At 41.0% G+C, this 19,478-nt stretch overlaps 1 protein-coding gene across 5 annotated transcripts in view; it reads left to right on the forward strand.

Moving 5' to 3' along the window:
• The window catches only part of TTC7A (tetratricopeptide repeat domain 7A), a 195,344-nt gene that overhangs the window by 28,354 nt on the left and 147,512 nt on the right, over positions 1-19,478 (forward strand). For all 5 annotated transcript variants that reach the window (XM_071806103.1, XM_071806101.1, XM_065833824.2 and 2 more), the window contains 5 exons: positions 1,575-1,653; positions 4,828-4,988; positions 5,419-5,482; positions 15,991-16,128; positions 16,648-16,731. In XM_071806103.1, the coding sequence (XP_071662204.1) occupies positions 1,575-1,653; positions 4,828-4,988; positions 5,419-5,482; positions 15,991-16,128; positions 16,648-16,731 (526 nt within the window). The remainder of the gene's footprint in view (positions 1-1,574; positions 1,654-4,827; positions 4,989-5,418; positions 5,483-15,990; positions 16,129-16,647; positions 16,732-19,478) is intronic.

Below are 19,478 nucleotides of genomic sequence, written 5' to 3' on the forward strand. Positions count from 1 at the left end.
CCTCATTTTAAGGTCCAGAACTGCATCTTTCTGGGTATATTCTCTCCTAGACCCACAGAAAAGCACCAGATGTCTTAACCCTGTAACTGGAGAGATTGCTGAAGCGCTAAAGTCCAACTTACAAAAACTTCCTTGAGTTTTTTTCCCTTGATAAGTTCAAAGCACATCTTTTACTTAAAAAGAAGGAGGAAAAAGAGAAACACTTTCTCTACAGGGGCACGTTTCCAGTGTTTTTGCCCTTGCCTTACTTTGTTGCATGTCTGTAGGTCACCAACAACTAGGTAATCTACAGATTACCTCTAAGTTTAAAATTTTGACATGAGTATTGATTGGAAGTAGGACCACATGCATTTGCATTCTGTGACTTGGTGACCATAAGCTTTAGGGTGGCATTTTATATCGCCAGTATTCGTGGCAAACATGATCACATTTTATTCCCCACCTTCACCCCTACCAAGCCGCCACAAAGAATTACTTTTTATTTCTTCAAACATTTGCTAACGATTCTGGAGTTCAAGAAGATTTGCAGTGCATGAAACTGGGCATAAGTGCAGTCTTTACTGCTTACCTTCAAAATTTTATCAGATTGACAGAGAAGTGTGTTATGATGTGTGGCTTAATTAATGAAATCTAGGTTTCATCTGTGCAGAAAATTCTCTTGGAATAAGCTGAAGTGTCAGTTAATGTATAAGTACAACTGCTTCTCTGGTTGTCTTTATTTCAGTACAGCGTTGTTCCTTTTCTAATAACCTGTATTTCTTTGGGTAGCTTCCATTCTGCAATGAAAGTAAGCTGAAGCATTTTGTACTTACTGTGGTGGTAGAGCCATGTCCTGAGTCTTGAATAGCTTATAGACTGCAAGTGTGTTAACTTCTATGTCTGGTGTTTCATCTTTCCTCTCAGCATCTCTCTTAATGCTCAGACATATGATTAAGATACCATTTAGTCTGCTTTAATTGCTCATGGTTTATGCAGAGTAATGTGATTTTGTTTTTTTATTTTAGCCTAACCCTCTTTTATTGCAGGTGGAGCTGTGCTTGCAGACAGTTACTGCAACTTAGCTGCCTGGTAATATACTGTTTAAACCACTGTAATTTCATCATGTGTCTGGCCCATCAGACACAAGGCGTTTAAGCACTACCTAAAAGGAATCGTCATTTAAAAGCGTCATGTAAGCTCAATATAATTCAAACAAGTACAATCTGTGTGTGTGAAGAGGAGATGTAGATGCTTTTAAGAAAAAGCATCTGCTTTATAAATACGAGCTATGAAAGGCTTCCAAATGTCCACTCTGTTTGTCAAATGTGAACGTGATCTTCTCCTAGGAAGCCATCTGGAGTAGGGATGCTACCATCGCTGCCTCGCTTGGTGCCGTTGTCCTGTTTGTGCCTCAGAGTGACTTGTCTCACTACCGCGCGTTCAGCATTCGTGGTTGTGCCGTGGGTTTGTTTGAATGTCAAGATTATTGCCAAGCTTTGGCACGTCATACAGATATTTTGTCTCTAATGTGCTGTGTTTTATGTGGTGGTTTGTTGTTTTTTTTTTTTTTTATTATTCTTCTGCCTTCCCCATAGAAATATTGTGAAAGGCATGAGGAGTCTGCGAGAAATACTACGGACTATGGAAACAAAAGCTACTCAGACCTTCAGAATGGTAAGAGGATTGGGAGATGAGAAGGTGGGCTTTTTGTCCTCACTTGATAGATGATTACTGCCTTTTTCTTTTTTTTTTTTTTTAAAAAAAAAGCTTTTGGAAGTGTATGGTCAAGTGATGCTCTTAATTCAAAGACCTGCCCAAGTGAAACCTCTGAACCATCAGACCTTGGCATGTGGGTTACTCCATTTTTTTTTTTTTTTTTCTTTTCAGTGTGTTTTCTAGCCCTGGTAGAAAGAGGGATGTATTTAGTTTGATAGTGCTGTCCTCAAGTGATAATGTCTTGTTTTCTTTCTTGCTTTGCAGTGTGTGCATGCACACCTTTTTGCATTTGCATATGGAAACATTAAGTACTTCTGTCTCTCGCAACAAGCAGTGCTTTTTTTAGACTCAAGTGCTTCAGTGTTCTTCCTGTCAAACACCCTTCAGTACAGAGTGATTTTTAATTTTTAATTTTTTTTTGTTGATGTTGGCATTCTGCATCCTGTTGTCCTGAGTGCTGTTGGTAAAGAAATCATGGAGAAAGTTGTTGATGTGCCCGTTTAACTTCTGAGACGTTTAACTGGTTCTCCCCTGTCTCTCCTCTTTAAGACATCTTGTGCCAAAGTTACTCAGGAGGTGACAAGGTCAACAGCATGGAGAGTAGGAGTCTTGAGAACATGTTTGAAAACTTCGCAGCTCTGACAACACTGCCATTGACATGACTAAACTTGTTTTGTGCTTGGTTCAGCTTTGCGTTTTGTGTAATTCCAGAGAAGTTCAGCAAGGGAGGTGGGCATGGGTTTGCGTAGCAGTTTGGAGATGGAGAGTGCCAGGTTCCAATGGATGGACTGCCTGTGTCTCCAGCTCACATGCAGAGCTAAAATGCAAGTGTGAGCAGAAAGGGTATCCTGTGTACTTTTTTGCCTAGGTTCCTCGCATCTGTGTATTTTGGAACTTCTGTTCTGGAAATTAATCTTCTCATGGCCTTGGGATTACCTTATCTGACTGATTGAGAATTCAGATGCATGTGGACGTTTGTCACACTCAAGTGGTTGCATCTGTTTCCAGATTGAGATCAGGGTTCAGGGGATTTTTCTTGCTCACCTGTTTTATCATTGTGCTGAAAGGAGTCTAACCATCTGCTGTTCCTCTACCATGACAGAATGTGGCTCTTAAATGCTCCTGTCCCTTTGCAACTGGGGAGAGCTGTACAACACCTCTGGGGGATTTTTCCCTGAGGAGGAATCTGAAGGTGTTCACCCAATAGCTTTTTCCTGGGATTTCCATTTTACTGGAAGTTGCATTTTCGTTTTTTTTTTTTTTTTTTTTTTTTTTTTTTTTACTTATTTTTAAAGAGCTTTTAGGAGGGCAAAGGGAGGAATGTGGTTAATTAAACAAGTTTTTCAAGCATGAAAATGAAACACATCATTTTTTTTTTTGTTTTCCTAATTTGTGGGATCACAGTGTTCTTCAAGCATAATGATGCTTTTTTTAGCCAAAGGCAGCAATAACATAAATCAGAGTCTTGGCCTGTTCTGGTTTGTTTGGTCTTATTCAAAACAAGAGTGAAGTTAATTTACACAGCTACTGTACTGTACATTAAAATCAAAGACACTGAAAGTATTTGGTGCTTGCCTTTTGAAAGGCTTATCACAAACTGTACTCCTGTGTGAACCAGTAGCGATCTTTCCGTTGCTGGCATATTATTTCCTCCCCACCATTAAGACTGTAGGAAAACACAGAAGAGTTGGCTCCTCAGGGTAAAACTGACTAAATAATTACACACCAAGATGATGAAAAGATACTGGCTAATGTCACAGGGCCCCAGGCCGTTTTGCTCATGGTTACTTGCTATAAAAAGCATAGAAAAGCCTAGTTAGACATAGATGGCTTTCGGTAAGTTTTCAGTAGGAGCGCATGGAAGGTCTTGGGGTTTCCAGGGAGTTGTATGTGACAATATTTCTTTGAGGCGCTGCCATACGTTCAGATGGCTTTGCCGTTTGCTAGGTACCGCCCTTTCTGATGTTTAAGAAGCTGTTGGTTGCATTTTAGACTAACTCAATTAATTTATGTATGGTGAGATGGATTAATAGAACCTTCTATCAAAATAAGTTATTTTTCTGAATCTGGTGACAGGAACTTTAACCTCAGTATGATTTCTTTGGTCCTCTAGATGTCATACTTCAAGTGGAGTGATGTTTCACTTTATCAATCATGCCTTTCCTTTAAAAGGAAATCACTCTTGTTGGCCTCATAACACATCTCAAAGTGTGAATTGCGTATAAAATACATACGCAGTAGTCAGAGGAGTTCCAAAATAAATTTACAAGTATTAGTACAGAAGGGCTGAAGATTGACACTGCCTCTGTTCTGTGCAGTATTTACTTTACAGTTTAGAGTGCTGTGCTGCTTCGAACAGAAAATACCACCTGTTTTGATGCCTCTGTGCTTGTTTGTATGTTCATCTATTTACAATGCAAGAAATTAGAGATTTGTTGAGTGGGGGACAAGGACAAATGGCATGGATAATTTTGCAAACTCAAGTTCACTTGCCCCCTTTTGGGCCCAGCTTGCCAGCTCTGTGTGTGTATTTAAGGTATTTAAGGATCCTTGGCCACTCGGTAGTCTAGAAGTGCGTATCTCCATATGAAGTTCCTAGGCCTCTTCTTTCCTCCTTCCATTGTTGCAACAAAAAGAGAGCAGCACTACTGAGATGTAGCTAGAGAAGGCTGCAGGAAGGGTGATATTAGCAGATAAAGGGTTGATCTCTTAAACCTAATACAAAAGCAACCTCTGGGCTGAGACTTGCAGACAAAATCTTGAGGCTGCGAAGGTAACATTATGCTTGAGTATGGTAACATTTGTGAGATTCTCTCAGCAGCCAGAGTGGCAATCTGTTGTCTTAATTCACCAAGTTGTCTCTTGCTGTCAGGCCTTTGTGGTATTTGTTTCCTACAGCATTTCAACAAGACCACCTGAACGCTAAGGCTGCCCTTTTTGGAGGAAGGAAGAGACTACCACTGCTGTAGACTTTTTAGCAACTGTTTTAGCTAATCTAGCTTTCCGAAAAGTGGTACCGTCATCTTGTCAGTACATCTCCTTCCCGAGGTGGAACACGGGGAGGGAGAAATCTTTTGTGTTGGGGACAGCTTCAGTGATGTGTCTCTTTGTGTCCTGTTCACTGATCTCTAGACTGCAGCCAAACAGCTAGCCCAAGTACTTCTCCATTCCCTCAGTGAAGACTGTTACTGGAGCCCTTTATCTGACCCACTTCCTGAGTTCATGAACAAGGAAGATCAGTCTTATGTCAGCAATCTTCTTTGTCGGAGGCCTGAGCTGTACACAGAAGAGAAGTAAGCTTTTTTTTTAATTTCAGTCTATTGGAAGGAATGTGTTTGTACACTCTTCGGTACTGCTCGTTATGTCACTGATTCATGTAGTAGTCTTGTGTGTTCTCGTTCTTAACGTCCCATCAAAAGGCCTACTGGGAAAAAAAAAAATTAAACCTTGAGTGCATTGTATTTTGTTTTTTCCCAGGAAGGAACGATATCCAGCCAAATAGCTGTCTTTGCTGTGAAATGGAAATAATCTATTTATGGTTCAGTATAGATCATCTAGGATATATTGCAGAGCTTTTAATTATGTGAACCTGCAAAAGAAGGTATTGCCTAGCAAATGAATTATACATGAGATGTTTCAAATTACTGCTCCTCTTGTGAAATGAGAAAGAGGCTGACAGGATGATTCTTGACCTTCCTCAGAAAAATGTGTTCTTTCTTTCAGTGCCTACTGCCCTCAAGACAATGTGGAAGAGGCTCTTCTTCTCCTCTTGATCAGTGAATCCATGGTAAGCCAAAAATTAGTTTGTAATACTAATTAGCACAAAGGAATATCTAGTATTTTCAAGTCAAGTCTTCTGGTTGGTTTTGTTTACAGAATCTTCCCTATATAAACAGAAACAAGGATTCAGCTGCTGAACAGGAAATGTTATTTATTCGTTTATTAGTGATGTCACTGTTATTTCATGGAACATCAGTGAAAGGTTTTGGGAATTGTCAAGAAGAGGAGGTGTCTGCATATACCACACCATATCTGGCATCCAGATACATTGTCAGTAGACAGATGTTTCCATTCAAAACATCTGTGTGGATTTATGGATCAAGAATGAGATGAAGGGATGCTTGCCTAAAGCCAGGCGTGATAGTGGTACCCACTGTTTGGCATTTGCAGGATACAATATCCTGCATTCCTTAGTCTGCAGGACTACTATTTTAGCTGTGATCTGTAGCAATTTCTGATGCTGATGACACAGGGAGTTTTGCAAAAACATTTGTAATGAGCTACAACGAAACAATTAGATTTATTCTATTTATAGTATCAGTTGCTTTAAGAAGAAGGGAAGGGGGGAGAAAAACAACTCCATGAAAAACTGTATGGTAATCTTTGATCATTTTTGTGTTCTTAAAAGATGCAAACATACAGAATGTTTTCTGAACATCTGTAAGGGAAGTTACTTTGAGCTGCAAGTGACCACTTAGTATTTAAAGCAAAGTGATATTTGAAAACCTTGGAGCATTAACGACCCTCTTAGGAAATGACCCTCTTTTAAACAGCTTTCAGATAAGTTGAAAAGAGATACTGTGCAAACCATTTTGGTTTTTTTACTTCCTTCAGTTTTTATTTGTCTAGTTCTCCTGGCTCAAGTCCTTTCCCTTTCCTGCAGACTTCTTCAGAACATGGCAATTTCATATTGTTTGCTTTTGAAATTTGGGGAAAAATTGAAGAGGTGGAACCACCCCAAAATATTAAATTTACTTAAAGATCACTTAGATCTGGGTGTTACTTTGTGCTTTTTAGTGCTTTCTAGATTAAGCCTCTGCAGTACATCTGCTTTGTGTTTTCAAGGACTTTTCTGCAGTTAAAAGTGCTTTTTGTAACTGAAAGTGGAGACTGCAGGAGTGAGGGCTTGTAGAGGACCACGTGCACTTCTGTTAAAATCAGAATTCCTCGAGTCAGCGTGGCTTGTCAGCGCTGATCCAAGAGGGAGGAGGATCAGGGATCTGAAGCAGTGACAGTACTGGCTGCTCCGACCTTTTCTGGGACTGGGCTTACAGTCAGAAAGGCCTTGTGGGGCCTTCAACTCTGTAATCTTGTTCTGCTGAGGTGAATGAAAGTTATCCTTGTTTTTTCCAATGGTGCTTAAAATGGTGAACTGGTCCTGTAACGAAGTTATGGATGAAGCAGTGAGAAAATACAATTGATGGGAACTGGACTGCTGTGCTGACTTCAAGGCTGAATAAGTAAGCTTGTGTTTGCTTAGGTGCTGTCTTCTATGTATAGTAAATTTCTGGAGGTAGATACAAGACGTTTTGATCTGCTGCATATAAAGCACTTAAATAATTGGATATCTCGTGTCAGAATGCTGCAGGAACCAGAACTGTGTGTGGTTTTTTTCTTTTCATTTTTTGGGAAATGGCAAGATCTGAGCCTTCCTCTTGCATTAGCAATAAGCTTGCCATATTTTTTTAACAAAAGTACAGGACAAGTGTATAGAAATACAGCTGTGTATAGAAATGAGTGTAGGAACTGCAGGAGTGTCCTTCCCAAGTAAAGGAACAGAGGAAGCAATCTGGTTCTTATAGATGTTCGCAATCCATAAATGTTTTCCTGTAGTTTTACTGTTATGGTACTAAGAAGGGGAAATTTTGTTTAATTTATGACATGAGACATCTTTTTCCGTGACAGCTTTGTAGCCTAGTGAATTTTCTAGAGTACAGGTTCGTTGTTTGTTTGAAGTTTTGTGTTGTTTGTTTGTTTTTGTTGTATTTGTTTGTTTGTTTGTTTTGTTGGTTGTTTGGGTTTTTTTGTGGTGTTCTTGTTTTTTCTTTGTGGTGGTGTTGGTGGTGTTGTTTTGAAACTTGCTGGAGCTCACGGAAAATGAGTTAACAAGAAGCAGATTTTCGGTTGAGGTTTCCCTAATGATATAATGTTAACAACGGAATAAACCATATTTTTCTTCCTAAAGGGAGTGTCAGTGGCAAGCAATAATGATATGTTTCTATAGGCCAGTAAGTAACATAGTTGATGTTCCGGATTTTGACTGGATCAGGCGTTCTTTCAGTATTTACAATTATGAACCCCTTGAAATGAAACAGAAGTATGCAATTAGGTTGGCTTCGTGGGAGCTTTTCAGCTTCTCTGACACTTTGATTGTTCTGTCAGAGCAAAACTCAGCAGAAAGATACTTTTCCTGTCTGATTTTTAAAGAGACAAAAGAGCAACCCAGGACCGTAAAGCCAAACAGCTGCTCCACATGCCTGTTCCTGACTTTAGCCAGTCTAAAATGAGCTCAAGGGGTGCAAAACTGGGGGAAGGAGGGATGGAAGAATTGTCAGCACATGGAGCGGACACAGAGCAAAGATGTAGTACTGGGAAGTAGCATAAATCAGCAGAGAACCTCAAACAAAGGAAATATGTGATAAATTTGATGAGAAGGAGACATGGTAGCTTTTACAAGAAGTATATACTTATTATAGAACACCTTCCCCCTTGCCCCGAGCTATATAGGGAGGGAGGAGGTCGGGGCTAGGTAGTCTGATGCTGAAATTCACTTTATTCTTTTGTTTATCTTGCCTTCCTGAGGTGTAGCTAACATCTACTTCACCAGGATCTGTGCAGCTTCCCATAAGATGTTAAGGGGGTTAAAAGAACTGTTCTTGTAAGGAGGAAAGGAAGGAAAGAAATTGTCTCTCAGGTGTTGTGAGCCAGACCCTGCATTCCAGCATGCCCCTGGCTCTTAGTGGTGCTGGGTTCTGGCTTGCGATGCTGCCCCAGTTTTACTTCTTATTCTTTTAGCTTGCATTGGAAGGGAGCCAATTTGTGTGTTCTGGTGGGATGAAATGAGAATGTCTTCTAAAGTCATTAAGGGTTCCTTCAGTATTTCACTTACTCTGCCTCTGAGACTAAGTATGTAAGAGTTTTTCAGGTGGCCAAATGACATGGTAGCCTATTTCATAGGTTTGAAGTTGCTTCTGTGGGTATATTGACACTTCCAGTGAAAGTTTGGCGCCTCGTTCCTCATGGCACTCTCCTGAGTTGCCTCATGTATTCTTTCTGTCCCATTGTAAATGGGAACCTATTTTCATAAGCTATGGCATCTTGGTAGAAAATGAAAGGCATCCCAGTTGTTGAGTTTGGCAAGCGCTCCTCCTCTGTGCCAGCTGTTACTTAGTCACGGTGGTTGTCTGTAGAGTTGTCATGAAGGAATCTAGTGAAACAAATCAGGCAGCCTGAAGTTTAGCATAGTCAGGGCTGTCTTTAGGAGGGTTTATGGCCTCCTGACTAAATTCTTTTTCTTTATGCACAGCCTGAGTTATAGTATGGATGAGCTGTGTTTGTGAGAGGAGGAAAATTATCTCCTAGAGACCAAGGAGAAGCCCAGCCAGTGACAACCTTTACCAGCTCAGGCAGTGGTAGAATGACGTGATCCTATCACATGTTGGAAAAAATGGACTGGCCTATTTTTAAACCACCAGTCCTCTTTCTTATTGCATTTAACCCACCAAAACCAGTAGCACTGCATTTTTGGGGAGAAGTGAGGGCATATCGTGGCTTGCTGCGGTGTGGTTTCTCCACATTGCGATACTGGTGGGAACAGCACTGGCTCTGCCATCAGAGGCTCTGGTGCTTTGGGCTGCGGGGTGCAGGCAAGGGAGGTTTGACAGAACTAACCCTTAGCCTTAGTTTTGTTTATTTTAATAACCATTCTCAGGAGTATTCTGAGTTGACTGCACTGCCAGAAGTTTCTCAGAGCCAGGAATGGAATGCTTTCTATTATGTTTTCTGTTTACTTTTGAGGTAAAAAAAGAAAAAAACCAAAAAAACCAAAACGTTCTTTGTTTGCACTTAGAAACCTTATATTCTTGAATCTGAGGTCCAAAGTACACTCTAAAATCCCTGTATTCAGTTCTTGGCAGTGCTGACTCCGACAACTGGGGATTCTGGCTGGTGTGGTCCACCAAACATACCAGGTAACTATAGATTATTATTTTTGGCACTGTGTTTACTCATACTGAAAATGAAGCCCCTTGTATCCAAAACTAATAAATTCTGTGCCTGTGTAAAAAAAAGATTAGAAATGTCATCCTCATGTTATCTCTGATTTGAATCCCTAAAGGCGATTTGACCTTGGAGAGCCTTAGAGCACAGAACAGATGGTGAAGGGGAAGTAAGATCCTGGGACTTGTCCTGTTCCTTTTACTGATGAGAGCAAACTCATGGCTCTGAGCATGCCTTTGATGGAACAAGATTAAACCCACATATTTTTAAGCACAGAAATAATTAAAACCTGTTAATTGTACAGTTCCTAGCTTTATAAAATAATACTGTCCAATAAATCAGCTGTCAAAGGAGGAGGAGCTATTGTTGCTTTTGTAGGATTTTATTTTTTTGACTGACATCAAGCCCAATGATGATAAAAAAACTGGATGACCATCATGAGTGTTTTGTTGAGGGCTATCATGCTATGGCAGCTAAAAGAGACAACTGGGGACAGCATTGCTCACACTGTTGATTCTTGCCAAATCATGGCCATGCACTTACAGTAGCAAGCCTGACTGTCTTTTTAACTGGCCTACAAGGCAAAGCTATGTGTTGGGGACCTGCAGAGGTGGATTGCAGGATGCAATTCTAGTGGGAAATACACTGCCTCTATTAATTGCCTCCTGAATAAGTAGTTCTAATGTGGGTTTCTGGAGACAGGGAGCTTTTTTCTTCTGCTTTGCCGTAGAAAGTCTTGTTTCCTAACTTTTGCAAAGAGGGTGGAAATTCTTGGGAGATAGCTTTCTAAATGCAGATTAATGATAGCAAATATATGACTATTTTACTATGCTGGTTTTGGCTGGGATAGAGCTAGTTTTCTTCATCGTGGTTAATATGGAGCTATATTTTGAATCTGTGCTGACAGCAGTGCTGATAACACAGGTCTGTTTTAGTTACTGCCGAGCAGAGCTTACGCAGAGTCAGGGCCTTTTCTGGTCTTCACATCAACCCAGCAGTGAGTAGGCAGGGAGTGTACAAAAAGCTGGGAGAGGGCACAGCTGGGACAGCTGACCCCAGCTGACCAGAGGGATATTCCAGACCATACGACGTCATGCTCAGCAATGAACTGGGGGGAAGATTGGGTGGGGGCCACTGCTGGGGGGTGGGCTGGGCAACATTCGTTTGGTGGTGAGCAATGGTTCTCGTTTCCGTTGCTTGTCCATCTTGAGGTTTACTTCTCTCTATTTTCCTTTTCATTACAATTTTTTATTATTATTATTATTATATTTAATTTAATTTCAGTTGTTAAACTGTATTGATCTTAACCCCAGGAGTTTTCTCACTTTTCCCCTTCCTGCTGGGGGGAAGAGTGAGCGGGTGGCTGTGTGATGCTTAGTTGGCTGGCTGGGGCTAAACCATGGTGGTTAACCAAGACAGTATCCATAAACAAACCTCATTACTTTCTCCCTGTCACTTCCTTTTGTGTAGGGCTGTTGGGCTGTTTTGGCTGTGGGGGGTATGTCTGTCTTGCTTTCAGTGATGTTTCCAGAATTAGTTCTACCACAGTACAAGATGTTAAAATATACCTGGTGAGAGATAAGATATACCTATATGGTCATATTTGATAATAACTAATAATGAGCTGTTTTACTGAGACATCTGAATTTGTGTACCAGTAGCTTGTATTTATTACCTACCAGAAATGAGGCAGATGCAACTCAGTTCCCAAAGCAGTTTATTTTTCATTTACTGTGCTTCTAGTCTGAAATGGAGCAAGTTGTGGTATCTCTGTAAGAGCAGTTTTGGGAGAGACTGGAGTATGGTATTTCCTCTCTGTTCCACTTGCTTCTGATTTTCACAGCAGCTTTGCAGTCAATCCTGAATATTTTCTTTGTATATGTTAGTGAGGGGAACCTTCAGGTGCTGTTTAGGGATCATCAGTAACTTAGGTGAAAAGTCAGTAGCCTTTTTCCATGTGAATGGGTCCTTGTTGTTGTGAAGAATTCGTTCATTTTACTGGCAGTACAAGCAAAGCAGCCAGAGTGGGGATCCGAATGACACATGCTAAATATTTCCCAGCTCCTAGTGGTAGAGGCATCAACTGTGTGATTCCAAAGGCTTCTTGTCAATCTTACACACATAACATTTGTTTTTCTCTCTTAATGCTGGTATTGAATCACATCAATTACATTATTACAGTACACTGTGTAAAACATGCTGCCGTTCTGTATAGATGGTTGCAGTGGATCTGGCAATTATGTCTATTATGAAAAGACACAAGTTGAACATTAGAATGCCCATGAATTAGGGGGCAGGCAGCAGGCACTCATTAAAGATTTTAATTGCTTTCTTTTTCTTCTTTGGAATAAAGCTGGGGGAGCCATGTTTCAAAGTGAGCAATTAAAGGATACTTCGTAGCTAATTGCTGTGAGAACGGGCTGCTGTGTGGAATATGCTCTATTGTAGTTCATATGATTGCTTGACGTTTTATTAAGAAACATATCTTTGTACTGTGGTAAAATTTAATTTTCTGCAGGGTAACTACGTACGTAATCACTGCTGAATTAATGACTGTTTGGATTTGCTGTGGCTCTTTTCCGTTCTACATGTGATAAACATGCCATAAATAATCTGTAATTATCAGTCATTGATGCACAGCAAATCCTTTGTGTATAGGTGACTTATCCAATTCGCAGGGAGGGCTGAAGGTGCTTGTTGTCGTGTGTGCTGCTCAGTCTGGGCTGACTGCAGGATGTGCCCTATCTCCCCAAGCAGGATCAGTGTCAGGTCTGAGCCACCTGCACACACAGCTGATGGTGTCTCATGCACCCCAAAAATATGCAGATGTGATACATCTCTGGGTTGCTCCATTACCCAGGTCATTGACTGTGTATTTTTGCTCTCTATAATGCAAGTTTATGCTAAATTCAGATGGTGAAACTCCTATTGGTAGCATTAGTGACCTTCTCCATCCTGCGCAGCAGCCTTGAACAGAGGTTCTCTTCTTTTAATGTTGTGCCTCACCATGTCCCTCCACCCCGCTTGTGTGCTGCGGGACAGGGCCGTGGGACAACGGGAACGGCTTATGGGGAAGAGTCATGCTGGAGTGTCAAAAATGTATTTGTAGCTGTGTTTCACTGCTGCTTCTAGTGGAGGAGGAAGTAATGCACTAGGACAAATTGGGGATTGCTGTTTATGTGGTTGATGTACTGTTTGAAGATCAGTGTTCTACAAATAACCATTTCTCTGTTTACGTTCAAGAAAATGAGTTGTCTGAAACAACAGAAACACAGGTATTGAAAAAACATTGGTGTAAATGGCTTACAATTTATGCATTCTCAAATGCAAAATCAAATCTTTCTCTCCCTCTGTGTACGTTTCAGTAAGTAAAACTGTCCATCCAACAGAATCAGTTATACTGTGTTGCAGTAGTAACTCTACAACTGGTTTGCACTTGTACTTAACCAGGGGCTATCAAGTTTTCTCACTTCTAAACTGAAGCTTACAAAAACATAAGCAAAAATAAAGACAAAAAAATTGGCTATTGGTGATCTCGGTCACAGTGTCCTTGGTCTGTGGGTTGTAAGAAATAGTGATTCATGTTCCCTTCTCCGCTCTCCTGTATGTAACACTGCAGTAGTAAACGATACCTTGAGCCTTGGGATGATGATTTACATTGTGTTAAGCATACTCATGTTCTTGCTGATGTTCAGTCAGCTTGTTACGAGGTTTGCACCTTTTTTTTTCCTTGGGTTTGGTTTTTTTGTTTTTTTTTTTTTTTGTTTGGTTGGTTTGGTTTGGTTTTGTTCGGGTTTTTTTTTTTTTTTGAGCAGCTGGAAATGGGTTCAGTATTAAAAAATGTTGTTGGGATAGAAGGGACAGAGATTTTGCTCAGTGGCAACTTTTATGTGTGCAAGTATAGAGAGTGATAGATTACAGAGAGCTTCTATGGCAGGGATGTCAAACTCATTGTCACTGGGGGCCACATCAGCCTCGCGGTTACCTTCAAGAGGCCAAATGTTTTAGGACTGTTTGAATATAACTACTCCTACATTTATACGGTCCTAAAACTACATTTGGCCCTTTGAAGGCAACTGTGAGGCTCATGTGGCCCCCGGTGACAATGAGTTTGACACCCCTGTTCGGTGGCTTTGAGATTTGAAAGCTTGAACAAAATAAGCAGGTTTATGACCTTCTTGGAAAGAATATTAGTCATGCGTATGCATTTTTTTAACTGCTGTCTGCTTAGGTGAAATATGATATGTACAATATGTTCAGTGTGACTGTGATTTTAGAATGTTGCATCCTTATAATATGTCTCATATTCCTGCTTATTGCAGGATTTGGGCATGATCTTCCCTCTGGCACCAGTATCTGTTAGCAGACATTAATGGCACTCACCAGTTCTGAGTGATTTTTCTATCTGTGCTTTAAAATTGTAGCTTGATGGATACCCAAAAAAGCATCAAGCTATAGCTGACTAACGGGAGGCTGATAATGAGATTACAGAGCATAGGGGTGCTATCTCAGTAGCTATTTTCTACAAAAAAACTGTCATAACAATGTAACCAGTGCAGGAAAAAAGTGTTAATGCTTTTGCATATACATAGGAGGATTGACTTGGCAATAAGTATCATTCTGTATATGATTTAACTCTCTTAAGTAGCAGTCTCAGAATTGTTGTGTATATGCCTTTAACTCCTTTTTCTGTTTTAAAGTAGCAGTCTTGGGTTAGATCCAAACAGAGCACAAACATCTATTTATTTTTTTATTCTTATTTGCTTAGTTCTGCTAATAAAAACAGATGAGCTGTGCTTGTGTACTCTGGTTGCAGGATTTTCTCTTCGAAGTTGGTTCCACTCTCTCATGCAACCTATTGTTCTGAACTATTTTTTTTTTTTTTTTAAATCACAAATTATGTCTTTTGCAGTAACATGAAAAAAGCTCTTGTTACTACAAGAGTTGGTGTTAAGTTTGTTTGTGCAAACACTAGACCAAGTCTGACCTGTCAGTTTGCCTTTAACTGCAGTCACCATTTAGCTCCTGGTTGTAATGGTGTTAGTTGTCAGTAATTGTGTTTGCTGTCTCGGCTGGAGGCTGTGATGAGGAGTGCTTGGTACTGGGGCGTTACACAGATAATACGGTGAAACAGCTGCAGCTTAATCATAATGAAATATGCGTGGGCTTTAAGGGCTGCATATTCTGGAAATTTTTATTACACTTAATTCCCATGTTTAACCTTTTTAGGAAAAAAAAAAATCTCCCTGCAATTAGAAAGAAATAGATGTAAGATTTTAGTTGTAACGATTATAAAATAAATCTCAGGGAGGGAACATTTTATTTGCCTTTGCCGCAGGTGAATCTGCTGGCAGTCTTCTAATTTTCCTGATCTTTTAGCTGTCTAGACCTGCATGTCTGATGTTGCAGCCTTTCAGCTGAGGAGCCCAGGGCAGCGTATCTGTGCTGCCAGTCAGTGCCAGCGCTCGGCGGCATCCAGCGCTGCCTCGCCCTCAGGTCAGGCAGTCTGGGTGATGTCCGCTGTGTTTGGGAATCAGAGGGACTTTGCAGTTTACTCTGGAATCGAAATTTCCCCTCAGTGCTCAGAAAAGAGAGAGGCTGGAATCTTGAGGTAAATCTGAGTCTGTGGCATGTGGTATTTTGGGACATCTTCTCAAATTGCTAGACTGATCATTTTCTGTCAAAAGTAATGTTTCTTTTTGATCTAGGCTGAGCAATGCATGGATAGATTATGCAAAATTAACACTTACAGGGTATATATATTCCCCAGACCTGTAATTGCATTAAATTGATGACAGGCAAATCTGATTGCTAAGGCAACCTGCTCAAATTAAAAAATAAAAAGTGAGTATCAGGAAAGAAAAACAAACCCACATGTTATTGGAAAGAAATGAAGTGCAGGCAGAGAAGATAAAATACTGACCATGGAAGCAGTTATCACAGTTGCAGGCAATTGGAGTAATAAGGAACGTGGTGTAAGGATGGCCTTGAATTTCTAATTATTGAGGAAATGGGATCTGGTAGGTCTGTTTCCCTAATGCTGTAATTCTGTGAAACAAATTCAGATGAGGTATTCCTAGCAGTTCCGTTCTGTATGTACAACTCTCTTCTTGAGTTTGCTTTGTGTGGATAAAAAGTATCTGTATGGAAACACCTTTTTATGTTAGGATGAGTTAAAAAGGATATCTCAAGATGATTTTAAACAAAATGCCGTGGATGATGAGTGGGTCTTCCTATGTAGGGGTCAGTTTTGTCTTGTTCTTTTGGGGACTGATGCTTATTTGTGTCTGTGTCCAGGCCAACCGGGATGCAGTGATCAGCCGAGCCCCAGACCAGCAGGATGACCGAGCTGTCAGCCTCCAGGATGCTTCTGCAGTCTACGACCTCCTCAGTATCACGCTGGGCAGGAGAGGGCAGTATGTTATGCTTGCTGAGGTACCTTCTGGCTTCTACTGAAACTTCCACTCTAAATGAACAAGCAAAGCCTGTCTTTGCTGTAGCTTGTGGGGAAGGTGAAAATAAAATGTGCTAGTTGGCAACTAGCAGATATGGCTACAGACTTATGGCAGCTTAGGCCAGAAGTGCATACTGAACATAATTTATATGTAGACACTTGAACAAAGTGGCCCTCATTTGAAGTGATGTTGTGTTCTAGCAAGCTTCATTAACTAAGAGGAAAATGTCGTTATTAAAACAAACAAAAACAAAACAACACTTCCTCCCTCACCCCCCAAAAAATACCACCAAAAAAACCCAGAACAAAATACCCTCCCCTCAAAAAAAAAACCATGCCAAACCCACAAACCCAGAAAAACTGGGCCCAGGACTACAACAGCACAACAGATTGTCTCCCCTGATTTGATTACTGAGCAGAGCAACAGTCTTGACAAAAGACATCAAACAAAACAAACAAACAAACAAAGTCTGATGTTTCTCCCAACATTTATTTCTCAGTGCTTGGAGAGAGCCATGAAGTTTGCGTTTGATGAATTTCACCTCTGGTATCAGCTTGCCCTGTCCATGGTTGCCTGTGGAAAGGTAAGGTTCAAAACAAAGGACTTAGAAAGGGCACGTCTTCCTCTGGCAGAGTCTATCTAGCTTGCTTGTTTGAAGGGGTGCAATCATGGATTTTGTGGGATGTGCTGGTTCTGGCTGAGGTAGAGTTACTGTGCAACTACCTGAAAGGAGGTTGTAGCAAGGAGGGTGTTGATCTCTTTTTCTCAAGTAGCAAGTGATGAGAAGAAATGTCCTCAAGATGCAGCAGGGGAGGTTTGGACTGAATATTAGGAAAAGTTTCTGAACTGAAAGGCTTGTCAGGCAATGGAACAGGCTGCCCAGGGAAGCAGCTGAATCAAGGCCTTTTCTGCTCCTCCCACCATCCCACCCATGAGAAGGCTGGGGGTGCATGAGAAGTAGGGAAGGGACACAGCCAGGACAGCTGACCCCAGCTGACCAAAGGGATATTCCATACCACATGATGTCATGCTGAGTGTGTAAAGCCGGGGGAAGAAGGAGGAAGCGGGGTACATTCAGAGTGATGGCTTTAGTCTTCGCAAGTAACTGTTATGCGTGATGGAGTCCAGCTTTCCTGGAGATGTCTGAACAGCTGCCTGTCCATGGGAAACAGTGAATTGCTTTGTTTGTGTGCACGGCTTTTGCTTTGCTTATTAAACTGTCTGTATCTCAACCCATGAGTTTTCTCTACTTTTACCCTTCTGATTTGCTCCCCCATCCCACGGTGGGGGTGGCGGGTGAACGTGCAGTTGCGTGATGCTTAGTTGCTGATGGCGGTAGGTGCCATCAGACAGCTACATGGAAGGATAATGCTCTTGTTTTAGACTCTGCACTTTGTGATCAGGTATGTGCATTTGGTATCAAGTACTGTTCTTTCCATGTAGTGTTTACTTCTCATTATCAAGGAGAAGATAGATTTTGTGCATAGCTGTGGATTGAAATAAAGCATTATACAGATGTCTGTTCTCTGCAGGTTCAACATTAGCATAAAGATACTGATATCTAAAACTGTCATCAACTCACTCTGTGTCTTTGGGCAGTTGACTTAACCTTTCTTTAAGCGGTGGTTTCTCCAACTGATCAAGGAAATGTTAATGCTTTTTTGTAGAGAGCTTGCAAGGATTGATATTTTTGAAGTGCTTGGTGCAAAAGATACTGTAGAAAAAGAAATGATATATGGATGTTTGCATGAGCATGTGTTTTAGCATGTTGGGTTTTTTTAAATAGTATGATATTTGTAAAAATTACCAGTTAACCACTGAGATGGCTGAATTCTGGTTGCAAAAGATAGGCAGAAGCAGCTGGAGCTTTTCTTTATTAGTCTTAAAAGAGTAGACTTGCTGCCGGAAACATGGATGGTACAAAATTCCGCCTGTTCATTCTGGGGGTCTCTCCCTACACTTTCAGGAGATGTGAGCAAATTAATACTGTGCAGTAGTAGACCACTGAACGTGGTCCTATATTCTGTGTCTGTGGAGAGTGGGGGATTCCATGTGGAACCAGGCAGAGACCACCAACTAGGCGTCATCTGCCAAATGATAACTTATCACTAGTCTTTTATGGCTATAAGCTGGCTTGGAAACAGTGGCTTTGGAGTGGAGATTGGAGGTGAATACATAGTGGCATGGTTTTACAAAGCCGTTGTCATCTTGTGATGTATAAGCGATAGCAAAGCTCGGAAGATGTCTGAAGGGATTTCTTCACTTCTGTGAGCACAGGCAAAGCCTTATCTTGGAAGACTGACTATTGTTATGCATTATACTTCAAGAAAATGGGTGACCAACAAGAGAAAGCCTTAATAAAGAACATGGAGGATGGCTAAGGATATACTAAGCAGGAATGTGGAAGGACTGAAAGTATTGTATTGTTTTGTTTTGTTTTTTACCTTAAAGGGGAGAAAAAAGTCTAAGAGAGAAACAAGTCTTCAAGACCTCTTAGAAGAAGGGTTTAATCTTGTCTGTGTCAGGTGGGACAAGATGTGATGGCTTTCAGTTGCAGCAACACAAATTCACGTTTCCTGTTAAGAGGCCAAAAAGTGATTGTGGTACCCTGCAAAAAGGTTGCCTGTGGAGGCTGTGCGGAGCCTGTGGCGCTGGCATATGTGGACCACCCCAGGTAAATAGCGATCAGCAGTGACCCCAGTGTGAGGCACCAGGCATGTTCTTGGTGGGACCTTGCAAACTCTGACTCTGTTCTGGGACTCCACACTTATCTCATAAATTGGTTATATCTGTTATAATCGGAAGAAGATATCAAAACTTTGAGAAAGCATATTAGATCAGCAAGGAGCTGAAGGGAGATGTTTAGTGAGAAAGAGGCTCACAGATTCCTATATGAGTTCCATACAAGCATTTCAAAATCCAATTCCAAGTATGAAAATGATGGCTAGACTCACGCATCTCTCTGGAAACCCGAAGCTGCTCATGGATCACTTGAACAATGAGCTTGGTACCATACTGCTAATACCTTGCACTGGCACGTCAGGTTGTGGTTTTACAAGTCAGGTCCAGCTCCCTTTGGCATTCAGCTGGAGTTAGCATGTTGCTGCCCTCTGTGCATTTGCAAATCCTCTGGATACCTGATCTCTTGATACTGAGGACAACAATGACTAGATAAGCTATGACGGAAAGGCACAATGTCTTCCCGTGAACACTCTCAGGACTTGTCTGGGAGCTTTATTTGCTTTAGAGGTTGTGTGATCTGTTTCTCAACAGCAATGCTGGAGCTCTAGTAATCTGCCAGAGAACAAATCTAGATTTTTAGCTGCTGAT

The sequence above is a fragment of the Patagioenas fasciata genome, chromosome 3, assembly GCF_037038585.1.
Source record: "Patagioenas fasciata isolate bPatFas1 chromosome 3, bPatFas1.hap1, whole genome shotgun sequence".
NCBI classification, from domain to species: domain Eukaryota; kingdom Metazoa; phylum Chordata; class Aves; order Columbiformes; family Columbidae; genus Patagioenas; species Patagioenas fasciata.